Source organism: Schistocerca americana, chromosome 3 (genome assembly GCF_021461395.2).
Source record: "Schistocerca americana isolate TAMUIC-IGC-003095 chromosome 3, iqSchAmer2.1, whole genome shotgun sequence".
Classification (NCBI taxonomy): domain Eukaryota; kingdom Metazoa; phylum Arthropoda; class Insecta; order Orthoptera; family Acrididae; genus Schistocerca; species Schistocerca americana.
The window spans coordinates 880,974,609-880,997,081 of record NC_060121.1 but is presented as its reverse complement, the minus strand read 5'-3'; the positions used below and the strand labels follow the sequence as shown (position 1 = coordinate 880,997,081).

The 22,473-nt window shown below is 39.3% G+C and overlaps 1 protein-coding gene across 1 annotated transcript in view; it reads right to left on the bottom strand.

Moving 5' to 3' along the window:
• Window positions 1–22,473, bottom strand: part of LOC124606682 (neprilysin-4-like) — a 144,896-nt gene that overhangs the window by 8,775 nt on the left and 113,648 nt on the right. The window contains exons 16-17 of the mRNA XM_047138697.1: window positions 14,077–14,144; window positions 13,514–13,662 (exon numbers count right to left, since the gene is read on the bottom strand). Coding sequence (XP_046994653.1) covers window positions 13,514–13,662; window positions 14,077–14,144 — 217 coding nt within the window. The remainder of the gene's footprint in view (window positions 1–13,513; window positions 13,663–14,076; window positions 14,145–22,473) is intronic.

Sequence of the window (22,473 nt, the reverse complement as noted above, 5' to 3'; positions counted from 1 at the left end):
ACCCATGAATAGGTTGGCGTACGAGGGGGCCATCCTGGTACCCATGGCTGTTCCCTTTAATTGTTGGTATGTCTGGCCTTCAAAAGTGAAGAAGTTGTGGGTCAGGATGAAGCTGGCTAAGGTAATGAGGAAAGAGGTTTTAGGTAGGGTGGCAGGTGATCGGCGTGAAAGGAAGTGCTCCATCGCAGCAAGGCCCTGGACTTGTGGGGTATTTGTGTATAAAGAAGTGGCATCAATGGTTACAAGGATGATTTCCGGGGGTAACAGACTGGGTAAGGATTCCAGACGTTCGAGAAAGTGGTTGGTGTCTTTGATGAAGGACTCCACCAAGAGTGTCTTTCCGCCGTCCACCTAACCTTCGTAACCTCTTAGTTCATCCCTATGAAATCCCCAAACCACCTTCCCTACCCTCTGGCTCCTACCCTTGTAACTGCCCCCGGTGTAAAACCTGTCCCATGCACCCTCCCACCACCATCTACTCCAGTCCTGTAACCTGGAAGGTGTACACGATCAAAGGCAGAGCCACGTGTGAAAGCACCCATGTGATTTACCAACTAACCTCCCTACACTGTGAAGCTTTCTATGTGGGAATGACCAGCAACAAGCTGTCCATTCACATGAATGGACACAGGCAGACAGTGTTGGTTGGTAATGAGGATCACCCTGTGGCTAAACATGCCTTGGTGCACGGCCAGCACATCTTGGCACAGTGTTACACCGTCCGGGTTATCTGGATACTTCCCACTAACACCAACCTGTCAGAACTCCAGAGATGGGAACTTGCCCTTCAGTATATCCTCTCTTCTCGTTATCCGTCAGGCCTCAACCTCTGCTAATTTCAAGTTGCCGCCGCTCATACCTCACCTGTCTTTCAAAAACATCTTTGCCTCTTTACTTCCGCCTCAACTGACATCTCTGCCCAAACTCTTTGCCTTTACAAATGTCTGCTTGTGTCTGTGTATGTGCGGATGGATATGTGTGTGTGTGTGAGGGTATACCCGTCCTTTTTTCCCCCTAAGGTAAGTCTTTCCGCTCCCGGGATTGGAATGACTCCTTACCCTCTCCCTTAAAACCCACATCCTTTCGTCTTTCCCTCTCCTTCCCTCTTTCCAGATGAAGCAACCGTTGGTTGCGAAAGCTAGAATTTTGTGTGTATGTTTGTGTTTGTTTGTGTGTCTATCGACCTGCCAGTGCTTTTGTTTGGTAAGTCTCATCATCTTTGTTTTTAGATATATTTTTCCCACGTGGAATGTTTCCCTCTATTATATATATATAAAAAATAGAGGGTAACATTCCACGTGGGAAAAATATATCTAAAAACAAAGATGATGTGTCTTACCTGTTTGACCTGCACATTGACTGCAAGATCAATCACAAGCCCAAGCAATTATGTATGAATGTGAAAGTACAGAGATCAAAACAAAGATCATCATATACACATTGCTGTAACATAGTACATGTGAACAGTATAGGAGCTGATGCTCATTAGAGTGTTCAAGAAGCGCTTTTGTTTGGTAAGTCTCATCATCTTTGTTTTTAGATATATTTTTCCCACATGGAATGTTTCCCTCTATTATATATATCTATATATATCTATATATATCTAAAAACAAAGATGATGTGACTTACCTAACGAAAGCGCTGGCAGTTCGATAGACACACAAACAAACACAAACATACACACAAAATTCTAGCTTTCGCAACCAACGGTTGCTTCGTCAGGAAAGAGGGAAGGAGAGGGAAAGACGAAAGGATGTGGGTTTTAAGGGAGAGGGTAAGGAGTCATCCCAATCCTGGGAGCGGAAAGACTTACCTTAGGGGGAAAAAAGGACGGGTATACACTCGCACACACACACATATCCATCCACACATATACAGACACAAGCAGACATATTCCATATTGAATATGGCCTGTATACACAGCACCTATAACAACTCCACCTATGAGAGAAAGGAATACGACTGTGGAGAGTGTGAAGTCATCATGCATAAATTTGTATTTGCAGTACTAAGGGTTCAGAACTGAAGGTGTTCTATGCTGTCCACCAGAGAGGTTCCCTTCTGTGGCAGTACATCAATAGAACTGCAGACTCAACCGAAGGACACTTGTATTCTGAAGTTTTCCTTGTGCTGCACATTGACTGCAAGATCAATCACAAGCCCAAGTAATTATGTATGAATGTGAAAGTACAGAGATCAAAACAAAGATCATCATATACACATTGCTGTAACATAGTACATGTGAACAGTATAGGAGCTGACGCTCATTAGAGTGTTCAAGAAATGCACCATTTAATATACAGGGTGATTCAAAAATGCATGTAAATATTTTAAGGGTGTATTTGTGAGGTAAATATAAGACAAAAATGTTCTATAAATGTTTTTCCATAAACGTTTAATTCCAGAGTTATCGTTAAATACGAAAGTCATGTCCGTATCAAAACGACGGCAGTGCAAGCAGCAGGATGCCATATTCTGGTACGTAATTCACATACGTATCTCCCAACAGTTGATTCGAAACTGCATGAATAGTGTTTGTTTTTGTTTGCACGTGATGTTTACTCCTACTGTACGGAAGATGGCGCTGATGTTGTTGGTAACGGAAAAGTATGTCCTGTCGTTCATTCATCGTCGGAAGGCTAAAGGTTTCGTGCACATGATGTACTCAAACAGTGAGTATGCTGATATGCACCTTGTGTATGGTGCAGCAGATGGAAATGCACTTGCAGCAAGACGAAGGTACAGTGAGCTGTTTCCAGGAAGACGGTTACCAAGTCATCAGACGTTTGTATCTGTGGACAGACGTATGCGGGAGTATGGCATTCGTCCTGGGCCACATTCAGGTCGACCACTTGAGCATGCAGTGAACGTCGAGGAACATGTTTTGGACCTGGTAGACCAAGATCCATCTATCAGTACGAGACAAATTAGTGCAGCTGTACGACTTCCACAATCTACTGTATGGCGGCTGCTTCGGAGACAACAGTTGCATCCATTTCACCTGCAAAAAGTGCACGAATTGACACCTGAAGACTATCCTCGCCGTCAGCAATTCTGCCAGTGGTTACAAGAGCGTCATTTGAATGATCCAATGTTCATTCGGCGGATATTATTCACAGATGAGGCCATGTTTACTCGTGCGGGTGTAATCAATTCGCATAATATGCACCAGTGGGCTGTCGAGAATCCTGGCGCGAGAATTGTGCGTGGATATCAACATCAATTCTCCATAAACATTTGGTGTGGTATTGTGGGGAATTACTTACTCGGACCTCATGTTCTGCCTCCAAGGCTGAATGGGCACGCGTACTGCGAATTTTTGGAGGGAGAATTGCCTGGATTGTTACAGGATGTCCCTCTTGCAACACGAGCCACCATGTGGTTTATGCACGATGGTGCTCCCGCCCATTACAGCCGCAACGTAAGGGCGTACCTCAATTCTGCGTATCCACATCGATGGATAGGTCGCGGAGGACCAATTGCTTGGCCAGCCAGATCACCTGACCTGAACCCGTTAGACTTTTATTTATGGGGCCGACTAAAGACATTGGTGTATTCTTCTGCAGTACCGAACAGAGAAGTGCTACAACAAAGAATTGAAGGTGGTTGTGAAATTATTCGTGGAGAGTTGAACGGACTGTGTAATGTGCAGAGATCATTGATGCGACGAGCACGGGTCTGTCTGCAAGTTCAGGGACAGCATTTTGAACATGCATTGCATTAAGATTTGTGCAAATACAGTACAGTACAGTACAGTCTGTAAAATGCTTCAATTTTCCTTAGTTATTGTGCATTGCTGTAGTTCAATCAACAGGACCTAAATTAATACAGTGTTCGCGAGGAATTGTTTCAGTTTGTTACGTCACGTTTATTTATCAGTTTGCGTTGTTAGTCCAAATGCACTGTAATTAAACTGTGAACTCTGGGAATTAAATACCTTACGTTGTATTGAATGTATTATCCTGTTTTGTTCATAACTCTGTAATAAGCCAAGTATGGAAAAAATTGTATAGAACATTTTTGTCTTATATTTACCTCACAAATACACCCTTGAAATATTTACATGCATTTTTGAATCACCCTGTATACATAGCCTCAAGCTTTACATAGCCTCAAGCAATGCATCAAAACCTAGGGGCCACTGGTCCCCATTTCACCACAGTACTGACCACACTTGTGAATTCTATGTACATGCAGAATGATGTATTTCTTGAACATTTATTTCTTGCTGTAACATGGTACATGTGAACACATATATTATGATCTCTGTTATGAAATGTTGTAAAAACTGATTGTGTCAGTTAATGACAATATTATGAAAAGTATAGATTGCCAATCACCGTGTAATGGAGATGAGTTGCTGACAGGCACAACAAAAATATTGCTAAATAAGTAAGCTTTTGGCCAAAGGCCTTGAGGCCTTGTAAAGTAAGAAACACACACACACACACACACACACACACACGTGAAACTTGAGTCTGGCCTCAGCTGCTGGTGATGGTGGTCATGTGCTTGTGGGTTGTGTTTGGGTAAGAAAGAAAGAAAGAAAGAGAGAGAGAGAGAGAGAGAGAGAGAGAGAGAGAGAGAAAAGGGGGGGGGGGGTATCTACTGTAGAACAAAGCCTTTTGGCTGAAAGCTTACTTATGTAGCAGTGTTTTAGTTGTGCCTGTCAGTGACTCAATATCTCCACTATACAGTGAGTACAATCTATCCTTTTTGTAATATTATCATAATTCCATCATGGATTTTCCATTGTTTTATTGTGTCAGTTACCAGTTTTTAATGGTATAATGTGATATAATGCCTTTGGTAAGACAATAGCTTTTACATTTAGTTATTTTAGTAGGCAGTTTCTTATGCAAATATTGTTCTTTTATTTTTACTGCCTTTTCTCTATTTAAATGTATATTTTCAGTTTTGTGGCCATTGTTCAATTACACTAGGCACAAATGATGAAAAACTGTTTTTTTTATTTTTTATTTTAAACATAGGACCAAAACTGAGGTGCAAGTCTCCGAGGTCATGGAATGTCTCAGTGCATGAAATTACAACATAAAAGCAATAACAGATAAAAATAAAATGTTTATGAACCCTAAAAAAGACAAGCTATAAGTTTATCTAAATGCAATCAACAATACAACACGGGAATCAGTTTAATTTTTCAAGGAACTCCTTGACAGAATAGAAGAAACTCTTCAGTTTTCGATTTGAAAGTGCCTGGATTATTGCTAAGATTTATGAATTCTTGTGGTAGCTTATTGAAAATGGATGTATCAGTATACTGCATACCTTTCTTTCACAAGAGTCAAGTGTACTGAAATCATGTGCTAGCCTGAAAACAGTAACCAGTGCATACTACACTTACATACAAGCCCAACTAAAATATGATGTGATATTCTGCGGAAATTCTCCAACTACCCTGAGCACATTCAAAATCCAGAAGAGAGCAATGAGGATTATTACTGGGAGCAAACCCAGAGACTCCAGCAAACCCATCTTCAGAAAGTTGGAAATCCTTACACTGCCTTGCCTACACATTCTCAAGACTCTTAAAATTATTCAGAAACCATATATTGCCAACTGACTCCATAGTCATAAAAAATAATGAAATACATAAACACAATACCAGGAAAAACTCAAATCTGCATGTTTTATGTAAAAACACTCAACTGTGTAAAAAGGGAGCTTTCCACATGGGCCTCCAACTGTTCAACAATCTTCTCACTCCATTGAAGACAACATAAAATTTAGCAAAGCCGTGAAGTCATATTTGTTTTGTCACTGTTTTTACTCTATAAATGAATACCTAGAACAGTAATCTTGCTATTTATGTTCAATTGAAAACATTGAGCAATGGAGTGAAGTAAACTTAACCAATTTTTGCAATATCATACATTAGGATACTATATGTTAATATATGTTAACAATGTTAACTGATATTTTCTGACATCTTTAACACACTGTGTACCATCAGATCACATGGAATAAATAAATAAAGGAAGTGTGATCCAGATGCATATTGGATTTCTGCCATCATATTTTAGGTGGGCTAACTATGTCACATGTGAAAGTTGTCATTTCAAGAAAGATGTTAATGATTTGTGAAGCCGTAATGGCACCAGCACTAATCAAGAATGTTTTATGGTATGTATTCTGTAAAACATTCAAGTATATCATGCAATAATATTTTGTGCAGTTCTGTAAGGTACTGTATGTTGCTAAAATGAGGAAAAGATGTTTTATATTGTAGGTATGTGAAGATAGCTACATTGTTAGCTGAAACTAGTAATCCATCCAAGTCAGTAAGATTCCACGTGCAACTTCACTTCATGAGTTTTCAATCCCTAATATAAATATTACATTTGATTATTTTGAGGATCAACAGCCAGTCCCTGTACCAAGTGTAAATCCTCTGCAGGTCTTCTTGAATGTCAGTACTATTTTCTAGCATTTTTTGTCCCTATTCTCAACAGCATCATCTATGAGCAGCCTCATAGAGCTTCTGGCATTATATGCTTGATTATTTATAAACATTGTGAACAGTAATAGTTTTCCAAAGCTACTTTTACATTTGCAGTTTTCTCTCTGTTAATGAAATGAAATATTCTCTTTGCTAAGACTGCTTCAAAGCAAATACAAAGCTGGACTGATATTCTGTTTGCTTGTAATTTTGTTACTGGGAAATAGTCTCGAACTGTAATAACAAATGCTTTCTAGAAGACAAGGAACATGGTGTCAAATGGAGTGCAAGCATCTTCTGCCATCTCAGTGTCATGGATGAACAGAATGTTACATGAGATCGTTGTTTGTGGAATCCATATTTATTCCTATGGATGACACGTTCTGTCTCCAGAAAGATCATAATATGTGAGCATCAAATGGGTTCCAAAATTCTACAACAGATTCATGTCAGTAATAAAAATAAATGTAGTGTGACTAGGGCCTCCTGTCAGGTAGACCATTCGCCTGGTGCAAGTCTTTCAATTTGATGCCACTTCGGTGACTTGTGCATCGAATGTCAGTAATATAGGCCTATGATTTTGCACATCTGCTGAGGAACTGTTGTATGACCTTCCTCAGTGAAACAGTTCCAGTAAATTGGATTTGGTATCTTGGCCTTCTTTTTCTCACCCACATGGTGTCATTATGGTCACTGAGTGAGTAGTCACAGCCAGTAGTCACAGCCAGTCCCAGTACCAAGTGTAAATCCTCTGCAGGTCTTCTTCAATGTCAGTACTATTTTCTAGCATTTTTTGTCCCTATGCTCAACAGCATCATCTATGAGCAGCCTCGTAGAGCTTCTGGCATTATATGCTAGTCAGACAGTGACAGTAGTCACTTTGATGCATTTACTGACTTAATGTAACATCAAATCAGCAAACAGAATCTTACTTTCAAATTCATTGAATACTTCAAATGTGGGTCTCCTTACACTCCTTTTGGTTTTATCAATCTTTGTTTGTCAGCAAGGCTTTGACTAAATCTAAATATGAAGTGAAATTCTCTTTTTTTGTGGAGTACTTTCCTAGCAAAGACTTTTTTTGTCCCTATGCTCAACAGCATCATCTATGAGCAGCCTCGTAGAGCTTCTGGCATTATATGCTAGTCAGACAGTGACAGTAGTCACTTTGATGCATTTACTGACTTAATGTAACATCAAATCAGTAAACAGAATCTTACTTTCAAATTCATTGAATACTTCAAATGTGGGTCTCCTTACACTCCTTTTGGTTTTATCAATCTTTGTTTGTCAGCAAGGCTTTGACTAAATCTAAATATGAAGTGAAATTCTCTTTTTTTGTGGAGTACTTTTCTAGCAAAGACATTGAGCTACAGTGGGTCTGACTGGCCCCTCACAACTTTGTTCAGCACATTTATGTCTAAGGCAGTATAGTAAAATACTCTTGAAATTTTTCTTTTATACTCTCCATATTCTGAATAAGAAATGAATGATTGATGTAGGCTGCTCAGATAATCTAAAATCTGAATATTACAACAGTGATGTTATAACAGACTTACAATCATTGATTCCCTGTTCTGTATCAATGGAATCAAAAATGTTTGTCTGTTTGCAACTAGTAGGATCTAGGAAATTACCTCTTAAGTTTGATTTTTGATTAACTGCTCATAATAATTTTCAAATAAGGCATTGAGAACAATACCACACGAGTTCCTGTCACAATTAAGTGCCCAAATTACATGACTCTCCGTGTCTTTAGCCAGCGAGTTGAAATTTTGTCCTAATGTAACAACATACCCACAACCTTCTCCAAGTTTTCCCAGACATGTTCTGCCTCTACTGTTTCTGAGGCAGGGGGTCTATAAAAGCATATTATTACCAGTTTGACCCACTTTTAGCACTTACTTCATCAACAGAATTCCTTGGCATTCATCATTCATACTAATCTCAATAGATATTATTGTGTTACTACCATTTTCCCCACATCATCGCCTGCAGAGCATTTCACACATAGACTGAACATACTTCCATCTCCACATCTCTGTGTCCACCTCTTCCTCCCTCTCTCTCTACACGTAATCCTCCCATCTCTGCCTGTCAGTCTCCTCCTCCCCAATCTCTCTGTCTCTTCGTCTACTCCTTCCCCTCTATTTGTCCATTTCCTCCACCATGTTTTCATCTCCCCTCCCTCTAATCATATCCTCCTCCCCATCTAGCTTTCCATTTCCACCTCCTCTCCTCCTTTTCCACCTACCCTCTACCTCTCTAAACCTTCGACTGCCCTCACACATCGCCCCCACCTTCCCTCTCTCTGTCCAGTTCTGCCTCCCCCTCACTCTGTCCATCCCTCCTCCGTCCCTCTCAACCTGTCTCCAGTCATGTTCATCGGCATGTGTAGCCCCTGCATTACAGGTCCATAAAGAAAGCCAGTACTACTCCCACAACACACCTGCCATGCAGGGCAGGCTACCAGACTACACATCAGTGGCTTGAAAAGCATTTATTTGCCCCTGACATACAGTCTGCCATACAAAGCATGTCGATAAAGCAGGCCGGTACTACTACAACACAATACGCATGTTGGGGTCTGAAAAACCATTTCTTGACACTGACATGCAGACTGCTCTCACACAACATGCCTGTCGTGCATGGCAGTCTATATGCCTGGAGCCCATATATGTGCTCCTATTGGAGCTAGGACATTATAAACCCTATAGTGCTGATATTCACAAGGCCTGCTGTTTCTGTGCCAAAATTTGATTGAAATCAGTCCAGGAGAGATCACAGACATACACATTTACACTCTGCTTTACATATATATACTTTACATACAGGCTGTTACAAAAAGGTATGGCCAAACTTTCAGGAAACATTCCTCACACACAAAGAAAGAAAATATGTTATGTGGACATGTGTCTGGAAACGCTTACTTTCCATGTTAGATCTCATTTTATTACTTCTCTTCAAATCACATTAATCATGGAATGGAAACACACAACAACAGAACGTACCAGCATGACTTCAAACACTTTGTTACAGGAAATGTTCAAAATGTCCTCCATTAGCGAGGATACATGCATCCACCCTCCATCGCATGGAATCCCTGATGCGCTGATGCAGCCCTGGAGAATGGCGTATTGTATCACAGCAGTCCACAATACGAGCACGAAGAGTCTCTACATTTGGTACCGGGGTTGCGTAGACAAGAGCTTTCGAATGCCCCCATAAATGAAAGTCAAGAGGGTTGAGGTCAGGAGAGCGTGGAGGCCATGGAATTGGTCCGCCTCTACCAATCCATCGGTCACCAAATCTGTTGTTGAGAAGCATACGAACACTTCGACTAAAATGTGCAGGAGCTCCATCGCGCATGAACCACATGTTGTGTCGTACTTGTAAAGGCACATGTTCTAGCAGCACAGGTAGAGTATCCCGTATGAAATCATGATAACGTGCTCCATTGAGCTTAGGTGGAAGAACATGGGGCCCAATCAAGACATCACGAACAATGCCTGCCCAAACGTTCACAGAAAATCTGTGTTGATGACGTGATTGCACAATTGTGTGCGGATTCTTGTCAGCCCACACATGCTGATTGTTAAAATTTACAATTTGATCACGTTGGAATGAAGCCTCATCCGTAAAGAGAACATTTGCAATGAAATGAGGATTGACACATTGTTGGATGAACTATTCACAGAAGTGTACCCGTGGAGGCCAATCAGCTGCTGATAGTGCCTGCACACGCTGTACATGGTACGGAAACAACTGGTTCTCCCATAGCACTCTCCATACAGTGACGTGGTCAATGTTACCTTGTACAGCAGCAACTTCTCTGACGCTGACATTAGGGTTATCGTCAACTACACAAAGAATTGCCTCGTCCATTGCAGGTGTCGTCATTCTAGGTCTTCCCCAGTCGTGAGTCGTAGGCTGGAATGTTCCGTGCTCCCTACGACGCTGATCATATGCTTCGAACATCTTCCTGTCGGGATACCTTCGTTCTGGAAATCTGTCTCGATACGAACATACCACGCCATGGCTATTACCCCGAGCTAATCCATACATCAAATGGGCATCTGCCAACTCCGCATTTGTAAACTTTGCACTGACTGCAAAACCACATTCGTGATGAACACTAACCTGTTAATGCTACGTACTGACGTGCTTGATGCTAGTACTGTAGAGCAATGAGTTACATGTCAACACAAGCACTGAAGTCAACATTACCTTCCTCCAATTGGGCCAACTGGCGGTGAATCGAGGAAGTACAGTACATACTGACGAAACTAAAATGAGCTCAAACGTGGAAATTAAGCGTTTCCAGACACATGTCCACATAACATCTTTTCTTTACTTGTGTGTGAGGAATGTTTCCTGAAAGTTTTGCCGTACCTTTTTGTAACACCCTGTATACTAGTGGAGAAACCCGCTTTTGCCCAGGTTTATAGCTGTACATCCATGTGTCATCTCATCTCATGCTTAATGTTTATGACATTACATCTCCTGAACTATGTGTCATCATTGCTATGATTTGTGGGTACATTCAGCAGCATATGTGGATACTGTCTGCATGATGCAGCAGTTTTTCATCCATCTCTCTGTTTATGATGCCACATCTCCTTAACTATGTGTCGTACAATAGGTATCATAGGTACATTCAGCAATATTTGTGGATGTTGTCTGAAAAATTTATTGTGAATAGAGTTAGTAGCACAGAAACAATAAATTTACATGTCGTGCATGAAGTGGCAGTTTTTCATGGGTGGCACTGTTTATCATGTCATATCTCATGAACTATATATTGTAAAATGATATAATTTTTCAGTTATAATCAGTGGTGTATAAGGATACTATCTACAAAATGTGTCACAAATACAGTTGGTAGTAAAGAAGTAATGACTTATGATGTCATGCCTCATGCTGTACTTTTACTGAATGAACAGCAGAAGAGTAATAGGTGATAAACCATTTTTTTCATCATTTTGTAGAGGCTGTCAGTGAGAAATTTTTTTTTAAAGGTTTGAAATTACAGATAAAGTTTGTAGAAAGTCACTAAGTGCTCTCATTCTTAATTACTTGGTGAGTAAAATCTGGAAATTCACGCATCATGGGCTATGCATCTTTTCCAGCCCCATCCCCACCCCTTTGATGGGTAGGTGGTCCTTATCCCAACAGCAATTGTTGCCTGACAGTGAGGTATATGTGTACCAAGTGTGGTTGAAATTGGTCCAGTGGTTTAGGAGGATAAGTGGAACACACATACACACAAAAATTTTTATAATATGTTTAGATAAGAGATTTATTGCTATAAACAAACTTTCACCACCAGTGTCCACCCCATCATTGTGATACAAAGTCCCATTAGAAATGAATTTTTTGTGTTATTCACTTCTTCTTTCAGACAGCTTTTTGTTTCTAGTACTACATGATCATTATTACTATTTATAAGTAAGACTAGTTCTGGAATCTTTCCATAGTTACTCCAGCAGTTAACTAATACTACATTATTATTTCTAACAATGTAAGGAAAAGGTAGATTGTTACTTAATGTAAAGATGACACAATTAAGTTACAAGCTGGCACTACTGAAAGACACTTGCAAATTAGCTGCCAGCCACATCCTTTGTCAGAAAAGGAAACACACACACATTCATTCACACAAGCAAGTACCCTCACACACACTTGACTGCCACCTCCGCCAGCTTGGGCCTGGTCAAAGTTGCCCTCAGTGTTTTAGTATGATGCTTGTTTTTAGCAAACATAGGTGCAACTTGTTCATCTGAACACCTAATTAGAAAGCTCACTGTACTGAGAAGTTGACTCTCTTCTGGTGGACCTTATCCAACTTGTGTATGAACGAAGTTATGTGAAATCTCAGGTTTTCTCAGCATGATGAATAAATGGTGTGCTTCTAGATGTTCTGACAAGTTTTTGTTTCCATTTTATGCACCATATTTTGATGATCGACACAGCTATCTGGTTTAATGTCACTGTGTATAGCCAGGATCAATTCCTGACACCAGCTATGTCCTTTGACACTCTTTTGTTTTTGAGTGGTTTCACTAATATTCCACAAAATGTAGATTTCCTCAGTGCTATGCAGATTTGGTCGCTGTGATTGCTGGTAATATCTTAATAAACTGAGAAAGTGGTTGAGATTGGGGTTAAGGAAGAGAATCCAAAAATCACTTATCTGTCTTACACTGGGCCAATATCCAGAAAGGTCAGTAGTCTCCTAAGGAAGATGGCATCCATTGTCTTTCACTCCCTTCTGCTAAGATAAAAAGCATTTTTGTAATGTCAAAAATGATCTATATCTCCAAAAGCCAAGTGTGTATCACATTCCATGTGAATGTGGTATGTCCTATGTCAAGCAGACTGTCAGAACAGTCAAGGAGAGACACATCCAACTAAAACAACCAAGCAAATCAATTATTGCCCATCATTCCCTCAAATATAATGATTAAGGAGTCTATCAAAATAAAGGTTTCAGAAAACTTAATAAACAGGGATGAGGTTTCAATTTAAATAATGCTTGGGGTCTGGCCATTACAGCCACTGTATATGGAAAATGCTAAGAACTTGGAGTTTCATGGAACATCTGTGCAAGCCACAAAAAACAAAAGAGCATCAAAGGGAGTAATTGGCTTCAGGAATTTTTTAAGACTGCACCAGCCATTGTGTCCCACACATCTAGAAAATGCTGACAGAATTTGTGCTTCCAAGAAACAAAAGAGCATCAAAGAGTGTAGTGGGCATCATGAATTGAACCTGGCTACACATAGCAGCATGAGGCCAACAGTAGTTCATAGTCTGACTGAAGTCCAGCCAGTCAGTACACACAACAGCAAAACTCACAGCACCTGAAGAAGATGGCTGTGTTGTTTACTGAAATAATGTGCATAAAATGGAAACATCAACTTGGCAGAACACCTGGAAGCACCCCACATATCAGATTCTCTGTAAAGAAAAAGAGTTTCAAGATTATAAAGCTTCACACTACTGCAGAACTGCAGTAATGCAATTAATGGAAATGATTTCCTTCCCACGTACCCGAACGATGGTATGGAGCAAGTCATCTAGCTCAGGCACACGGTAGGCATCATACTGATCCATGAAGCACTGTGACTTTTTTATATATGTCTGTATTGTAGCCTCTGTCCACCATTGTGCAAGATTTCCATATTTATCACTCTGGCGACCTGCAGAATTAAATCATTTGAAGAAATTTAATAATTATTTCTAATTATTTAACCAGAATGTCTAATTTGGTCTGTTCGTATTGTAGAGTATCATTAGCATGCACAACTTAAATTAGAGACTATGAACAAATTATTGGTAATATTACTGCAAGATCAAGAATCTCCCAGGTACTTTTCATGAAGAAGAAAATTTTTCTCCACAGGTCTTTGTAGGTGCCAAGAAACAAATAACTTTGCATCTGTCACAGTTATCTCATACAAATAGTCAAGACCTTTACACAATCATAAATACATGTGGAATATTACATAAAATACTTATTATGCAATTATGAAATAAAAATGTTAATATCAGTGACTAGAAGCAAAACCAATATAAACATTAAGGACATCCTCTTAACGTACTATGTAACTTACCAACATCATCAAAACCGTGTGTGATCTCATGTCCTATGACAACACCAATGCTTCCATAGTTCAGAGCTCTGTAAAAAATAATTATTTATTGATTTACATTTTTTATGCAATTATCTATAAGTAATTTAAATTGATTAGTTTAATTTGTTGTAAATTAATATGAATTGTTAAGTTTCAGTTCTATATTTAGAAGGCAATGAGGGAAGTAAAGAACTGCCTCAGTGTGCAGGTCATTTATCATGGATAGAAAATCAGAATGACACACTTCACTGATGACCTATCAGTTGTCACTGAAAGACAACAGGAGCTGAGTTGGGTTTTTAATGAAATGGAATGACTTCTAGCTTTGAATGGCTGAAACAATAAGTTTTAGAAAGTGGTGAAGTTTGGTGGGTGGGTATATGAACACCTGAGTGTTGGTATGGCGATTTAAATTTGCTACTTACTTCATTCATCTGAAGTATAAATATTTGAAGGAGGTAAAACTGCATTCCTCAAATGGTATCTTCAGTCGATATTTGTGTCTAACATCATTTTAAGTCCTCACAGAAATAGTTGCATTTTTATAAAAACAAAGTTTTTTTCCCCCCAAAAGAACCTGTCTACATATCAGTATGTTGCAAAAGAAATGCTGTGTCATGAACAATGGAAGTAAATGAAGGCTGACAACCACTGGTAAACAGATTATAGAAACTGAACACATACCCAGCAACAACTTAGACTTAATTTCTGTTTTGTGACACATCCCCAGCTGTTATTAATGGAACAGGCAGACACATGAAAGCAGCTAACATTATTGCACATACAACAGCTTACTTACAATCCCTCATCATAACAAAACCACTGATATGCAAGTGCAGATGTAGGTAACAGCAAGTAGCAGATTAAAAGTGGCTGCAGTAAACAAAACCATATTTTAAAAACTGAGCTTCCATTGTGTCTGGGAAGGAAGGCGTACAGTCAGTGTGTACTGCCAGTTTCTGTTCATGGCAGTGAGCAATGCGGGCTTTAAATGCAAAAACCATTCAGTACTTGAATATTACTCACCAGTGTGGGATCCGTACCAGATAAAGTTGATAGAAGAGATAGAGAAGATCCAATGGAGAGCAGCACGCTTCATTACAGGATCATTTAGTAATCGCGAAAGCATTACGGAGATGACAGATAAACTCCAGTGGAAGACTCTGCAGGAGAGACGCTCAGTAGCTCAGTACGGGCTTTTGTTGAAGTTTTGAGAACATACCTTCACCGAGGAGTCAAGCAGTATATTGCTTCCTCCTACGTATATCTCACGAAGAGACCATGAGGATAAAATCAGAGAGATTAGAGCCCACACAGAGGCATACCGACAATCTCTCTTTCCATGAACATTACGAGACTGGAATAGAAGGGAGAACTGATAGAGGTACTCAAAGAACCCTCTCCCACACACCCTCTGCCACACACCATCAGGTGGCTTGCGGAGTATGAATGTATATGTAGATGTAGAGAGTCTCACTTTAATCTTTGGGGGGAAAATGAAAAAATCCTTGAGAAAGATGCTGGTTCTCTGAAAAGACCCCATACCCTCCTGACTATGTATCATTGGGAAAATAAATAATTGCTTTGCCATTATCCTTGCTTTGAATCCAATGAAAAGTATTGTTGTCAGTATTGTATAAAGGGATTTAGATCAATGTTTGTCAATAAATTATCTGATTGTAACACAGAGCAGTGAGTTGACACCTGCCATGTGTTATTGGCATAATTTCTAAATACTGTGACTCACTCAAGAGTTTTACACTCTCCAGTCCCCTTGAAATGGGCACCATGAAGCCCAGACTTTACAGAGCTCAGCAGCTCATTATGTGGAAAAATTAAGTCCCACGCGGCTCAATATCAGTACAACATTAATGAATGAAGTGCAATTAATGAATAATTCCTAAAATGTGTTGAGGAATTCTTTCAAAGCATAGTTTCTGAGATGTTCAACAAGATATCAAGGAGGACATGTAGATGCATAGAACTCTGTGTATGGCGTAATGATGCCATACAGATCCACTGGATACATATTTTTATATGCAATTATTCCAATATACACTATTTTGACCTAGGAGTATGTTGACTTCCCAGACATGCCATATATCCCACAAAAAGGTATTTCATATTAAACATATTGCATATGGAAGGGGTCACAAGATAACTGTACTGGTTTCATACTAGATGGTGCTGCAATGGGTGGGAATGGGAACAGCTAAATTTTTAAATAGTAACCACATTTTAATTGCATATTGTGATTCTACACAAAAAAAGAACTTTTATGGAACTGTACTCTTTTAAAAGTGGAGACCATCAGAATTGTCTTTACTAGACATTTGCACAAACAGACTTTGTAGATAATGTGGCTTTGATAAAGGCTACTAGTTTTTGACTGAATAAGCCTTTGTCTGCACACTACAGCAATTCACAACAACCTTATTAAAAACTTCCACAGAAAGATTGTTCTCTGGTTTCAGCAAAATGATTGTAGCTTTGTACAGCTTTGAAAAATTTAGTGTGCATACGAAAACCACACATAGTTAAAAACTCTAGGCCTTTAACAAGATTATGTTATGTGAAGAATCTGTCATGAAATATCCCTGTGGCACACATTGGATAAAACTAATGCCGCCCATGTGCACTTTTGAAAAAGTACAGTTCTATAAACGTTTATGAACTTATTTTTCATGTAGGCTCATCATACCAAATTAAAATGGAGCATTCTGTTTTTTTTATAGTCTTTTCGCATATCACAGGGTAATGAAAAGAAGTGTCAGTCTAAAGTAAAATTATAATATCCAATAAAAAGTGGGGACAACAAATTAAAAAAAAATAAAGTTAACTTCTAAGATGAAGCTAATTTGGTTACTTTGTGAACCTCTTTGCTGTCAACTACATTTATGTTACACATTACTGCTATAGAATGTGTATTTATCAGGATTTTCTTCCAGAAAGATTGAAGTGGGACACCCCAATGACCTGGCAGATGAATCAATAATCATAAATAGCAGGTGCCCCTGAGTGTTCATGTATTCACACACTGTGCTCCACAAATTCCATAATAAAGGAGAATGCTATGTACAGTCGTGGACAAAACGAGCGAGACCCCTCGCCTTTTCGTTATGCTGATCCGCACAGCGTTAAAGTCTGGTACCCAGCATAACAGGCAAGGCGACAAAGTGCTACCAACATACTATGCGCAGGCGTGAAATTGAAAAACTATCCAACTTTACAATGAAATGAATACCCTTAGCTGCATACAGGCCTTAATATAAGTCAAAGGGAACGGTTGACTTATATTAACGCCTGTATGCAGCTAAGGGTATTCATTTCATTGTAATTTCATTCTAACGAGCTGCATGGTCGTTGATGGTAACTGTTCTTTTGGACATGTCCGATACCATCTTCATATGTGTATGCTAACTTTGTCACACTGTTTTCAATCATGTGTGCATATTAAATGCTCATTGTAGTGTTAAACACAACTCGTAAATATAAGATATAAGTGAAAGAAGAAACGCTAATTAGTATGAACTGTACTAATAAAAATGAATTTTAGCTTATCCAGATAACATAACTGTTTTAGTAAGACAAAGTACGCCAGGTCGTTACGAATTAGCAAAATATTATGCGCATTCGGCCGCGAAACGGTCTGTGTCAACGGTCAGACGAGTCATACTGGATTACCGTTGCTGACCTACCATGAAAGTGTGCAAATTTAGCAATGCGTGAAGATTCATAACGAAATTCAGTTAAAAATCATTCACTGCCACACTTAAGTCAGTTCAATTATTGACACAAGCGGAAAAAGTAGGCAGTAACAACTATGAAATTCTACAAGATTTTCATATTTACATCCACAGGGCGCCGGTACAGAATAAAGACAGCAATAAAACGTATTGGGGGCGCGAGAATTTCTTAAAATTTATTTACTGATAGTCTATCTGCCTCCATCAAGATTAGAACCGAAAATAAACCAGACCTCCCTTGCAGTAGCAAACACCCTTCACTACGCTAGCAGACAAACCAGGAAAACAGCCCTCTATTATCACCCGAGACATGAATAAGCCGGAAATTTCGCAATGAAAATGTCAAAATGATCTTCAGTTTCCGTTGCATAGAGCTTTCTGGACTCAAAAACATGGTTTGTCTACCTTTAGGTCACCACTTATGTGACAATCATTCGGGATGTTTATCGAAAGAACAAAATACTGTTATTAGCGAGTAAATTTAGTAGCTTGCCGGCGCGGGTTAGCCGAGCGTTCAACTGCGTCACATCGCGGACCGCGCGGCTGCTTGCGGCGTCAGTTCGAATCCTTCCCCGGGCATGGATGTGTGTTGTTAGGTCCGGTAGGTTTAAGTAGTTCTACGTCTAGGGGACTGATGACCTAAGCAGTTTGGTCGCATAGGTCTTAGAGCCATTTTTTGACCTTACGCGTAAATTTTCTTTACATAAACGGCCGTATCTTAAGATTGCGTTGACATAGAAGCTCACTTTTTTACGCCACCAAGGGACAGTATACTGCAGGGAGTGCGATACATTTCCGCTTATTATGTCTACCTGTTCTCGAGGTAAACAGGTTTTAAGGATTGGGTAGACAGGTAAATGGTCAAGAAAGTGAGACTAGTAGGGTTTCATTTCTACCGATTTAGGTGACGAAATCCTAACAACGAAAATAGCTACGACAGTTACTGAAGACGAGGGCCGCATAAATAATTCTCCCTACCCTTATTTGAAATGTTCTAGTTGCAGTCGATACATCAGCATATTACTCGTAGCTACCCTTTATATCCAAATCACGTTTACAGGAATGCAAATAAAATCCATTTGCCTATACACGTGGTAATTCAGATCCCAGTATTAATGCCACAGCGTTTTAGAAGTGAGGGAATTCCCATTGCTAGCTAGCCTAAGAAACACTTCGGCTAATGAACATTTTCTGGCTGTGGCGAGTCTAATGGAAAATTCTAAACATTGTAGAATACGTTTGGCAGCTATGTAGCCGTTTATTTCCTGGGCTGGTGCAGAATTATCCTACTAAATTTACTCGCTAATAACAGTATTTTGTTCTTTCGATAAACATCCCGAATGATTGTCACATAAACGGTGACATAAAGGCAGAAAATTCATTTTTTGAGTCCTGAAAGCTCTATGCAACGGAAACTGAAGATCATTTTGACATTTTCATTGCAAAATTTCCAGCTTATTCATGTCTGGGTAATAATAGAGGGCTGTTTTCCTGGTTTGTCTGCTAGCGTAGTGAAAGGTGTTTGCTACTGCAAGGGAGGTCTGGTTTATTTTCGGTTCTAATCTTGATGGAGGCAGCTAGACTATCAGTAAAGAAATTTTAAGAAATTCTCGCGCCCCCAATACGTTTTATTGCTGCCTTTATTCTGTACCGGCGCCCTGTGGATGTAAATATGAAAATCTTGTAGAATTTCATAGTTGTTACTGCCTACCTTTTCCGCTTGTGTCAATAATTGAACCGACTTAAGTGTGGCACTGAATGATTTTTAACTGAATTTCGTTATGAATCTTCACGCATTGCTAAATTTGCACACTTTCATGGTAGGTCAGCAACGGTAATCCAGTATGACTCGTCTGAACGTTGACACAGACCGTTTCGCGGCCGAATGCGCATAATATTTTGCTAATTCGTAACGACCTGGGGTACTTTGTCTTACTAAAACAGTTATGTTATCTGGATAAGCTAAAATTCATTTTTATTAGTACAGTTCATACTAATTAGCGTTTCTTCTTTCACTTATATCTTATATTTGCGAGTTGTGTTTAATACACTAATCAGCATTAATATAGTCTTACATATGATTGAAAACAGTGTGACAAAGTTCGGATAGTTTTTCAACTTCACGCCTGCGCATAGTATGTTGGTAGCACTTCGTCGCCTTGCCTGTTATGCTGTGTAGCAGACTTTAAAGCTGTGCGGATCAGCATAACGAAACGGCGAGGGGTCTCGTTCGTTTTGTCCACGACTGTACACAGAGCAGCCACAGGGTGCACATTATTTGAATTATTTTGACCAGTTTCACTTACCAGATGTGAGCATATTTAGATATTCATTCTCCCTGTGGCAACACTTTGTGCTGATGATTTTAGATTATAATGTAGTGGCACCAGGACCAGGGCAGTGAATATTTTAGGACGCTCATGTCGAATGAGTAAACCCAGTGAAAATAAATCGAATAATACACAAGATACAAAGGAATTAAAAGACATTTGCTGCCGGTGGGCACTGATTTTTATCAACAGGGCAAGTCGAAAATTTATACCGGAGCAGGATTCAAATCTGGGTCTCCTGCTTATTATGCAGATGCACTGACCACTACACCTTCTGGACACAGTGATCATCGCAACTGCCTGGATTACCATAGCACACCTCCCATTAGGCCCAAATTCTCAACTTGTACCACACATTTTTGATGTAGTGCCCCTGCTCATCAGCCTCTCTACTCACAGTATCTTGCCGATTCCTGCAAAAGTTAAAGCATTATGTGCATCTGCACTGAAGGGATCATCAGCCATCATCTCCATAATTATGCCCGAAACAGCTTAAACTCTTACAGGAATTGGCAAGATGCCACGTGTAATGAGGGTAATGAGCAGGGGAACTACATCCGTAGTGTGTGGTATAAATTGAGAATTTGGATCTTATAGGAGGCATGCTAGTGTAGTCCTTGAAGCTGTGTGTCCGGATGGCCTAGTGGTCAGCACATCTGCCTAGTAAGCAGGAGATCTGGGTTCGAATCCCAGTCCACCACAAATTTGCAAATTGCCCCATTGGTTTAAATCAGTGCCCACTGGCAGCCAATGTCTTTGAGTCCTTTGTGTCTTGATCAGTAGTGGCTGTAGGATTAAAATGATGTCCGTTCTTTCAGAGTTGTGCGAAACAAAATACACCACATATAAAATAATGCACAAACTGTGGTTGAGGAAGGAAAATCCATCAAGTGTTTCTGGTATTGTGTACATATAGATCATATCTCATGTTGAATTTTTCTAGATTTTCTCTAGTGTATGTCATAGAGTTACAGATGTGAAGGCTAGGCACTGTCATTATGCCAAGGTATTTAAAGTTGTCCACTGAGGAAGAGTATTTTAATGGTGTCAGTGTCTCATGTAGCTCTCTTTTCAGTGGACCTAATTCCAACTGCATTTATTTATTGAGGAGCCTGAGCATGCTGTTTGAGGCAGTGGGTGGGACACACAAACTTTCCTTTGTCTTGTGTTGTGTCTGTGAACAAAATAATATGACTCATTAATTCCTATTCGATATACAAAAGGATAGTAATTTTATAAATATAGAACGATAGGAGAGCTAATATTTGTCAGTTTCTAAACAGTGAGCAACAGAGTTTCCACAAAATGCAATACCAACCTAATAAGACTTCAAATTGTATTATATATGACACTTTGTGAGTGTCCATGTCAATTATAGTTAATAATATTTGCACTGCAAAATTCGAAGCTGCTCACTCTGTTATCTAAGTACTCAATGTGTGCCTGGAAGAGCAAATTTTTATTCAAATTTGATCTTGAGAATTCAAATGGGTCAGTTTCTTGTGTATAGGTTTTTCAAACATCAAACATACATTATTTAAATTTTGATAACAAACTGGATCTAATAATTACAATTTTTTAAAATACTGCATATTTTTAACTTATTTCTCCAATTAAAGATACAAATTACATTTTTTCTTGCATGAGGTACTGTGAAACTGAAAAGTAGCAGTTTTTCAAAAGGTAAGCTGTCACAGACTTTTTAAAGCTCTGTAGTTCAGGAGGAGATTTTATACGTCTTGGTAATCTGTTGTATAGTTTTGTTCCTGCATAATTACACCTTTTTGGCATAGTATGGTGTTACAATCATTATCATGTATGTCGCTGTCTGACCTGGTACTGCAATCTTGGACACTTTTGTTTTGAGGAAAAGGTTTTCTTTTCTCAGTATACTTTTTTTGACATGCATGACTACTTCCAGTATATAAACGCAGGGAAGGGGTAAGATCTTTAGATCTTTAAAGAAAGGTTTGCATGGTTTTCTGCTGCTCACTTGTTTCATTATTCTTATAATTGCCTTTTTTTCCTGAAAACTGTTACGGCCTGGTGTACATTTCCCCAGAAAATGATACCGTACTTCAGTATTGAATGTACACAAGCAACGTATACAGCCCTAGCCATTTCTGCACTAGTACTGTTGCAAAGAATACTTACTACATGTCTGATTTTTGGTAGTTTTGAATTTAGGGGTGTGATATAAAGTGCTCCATTTAAGATTTTTCTGGATACGAATCCCAAGAAATTTAGTTTCATTGATAGCACTAATGATTTGTTTATTTGCACAAATTAGGGATGTGCTG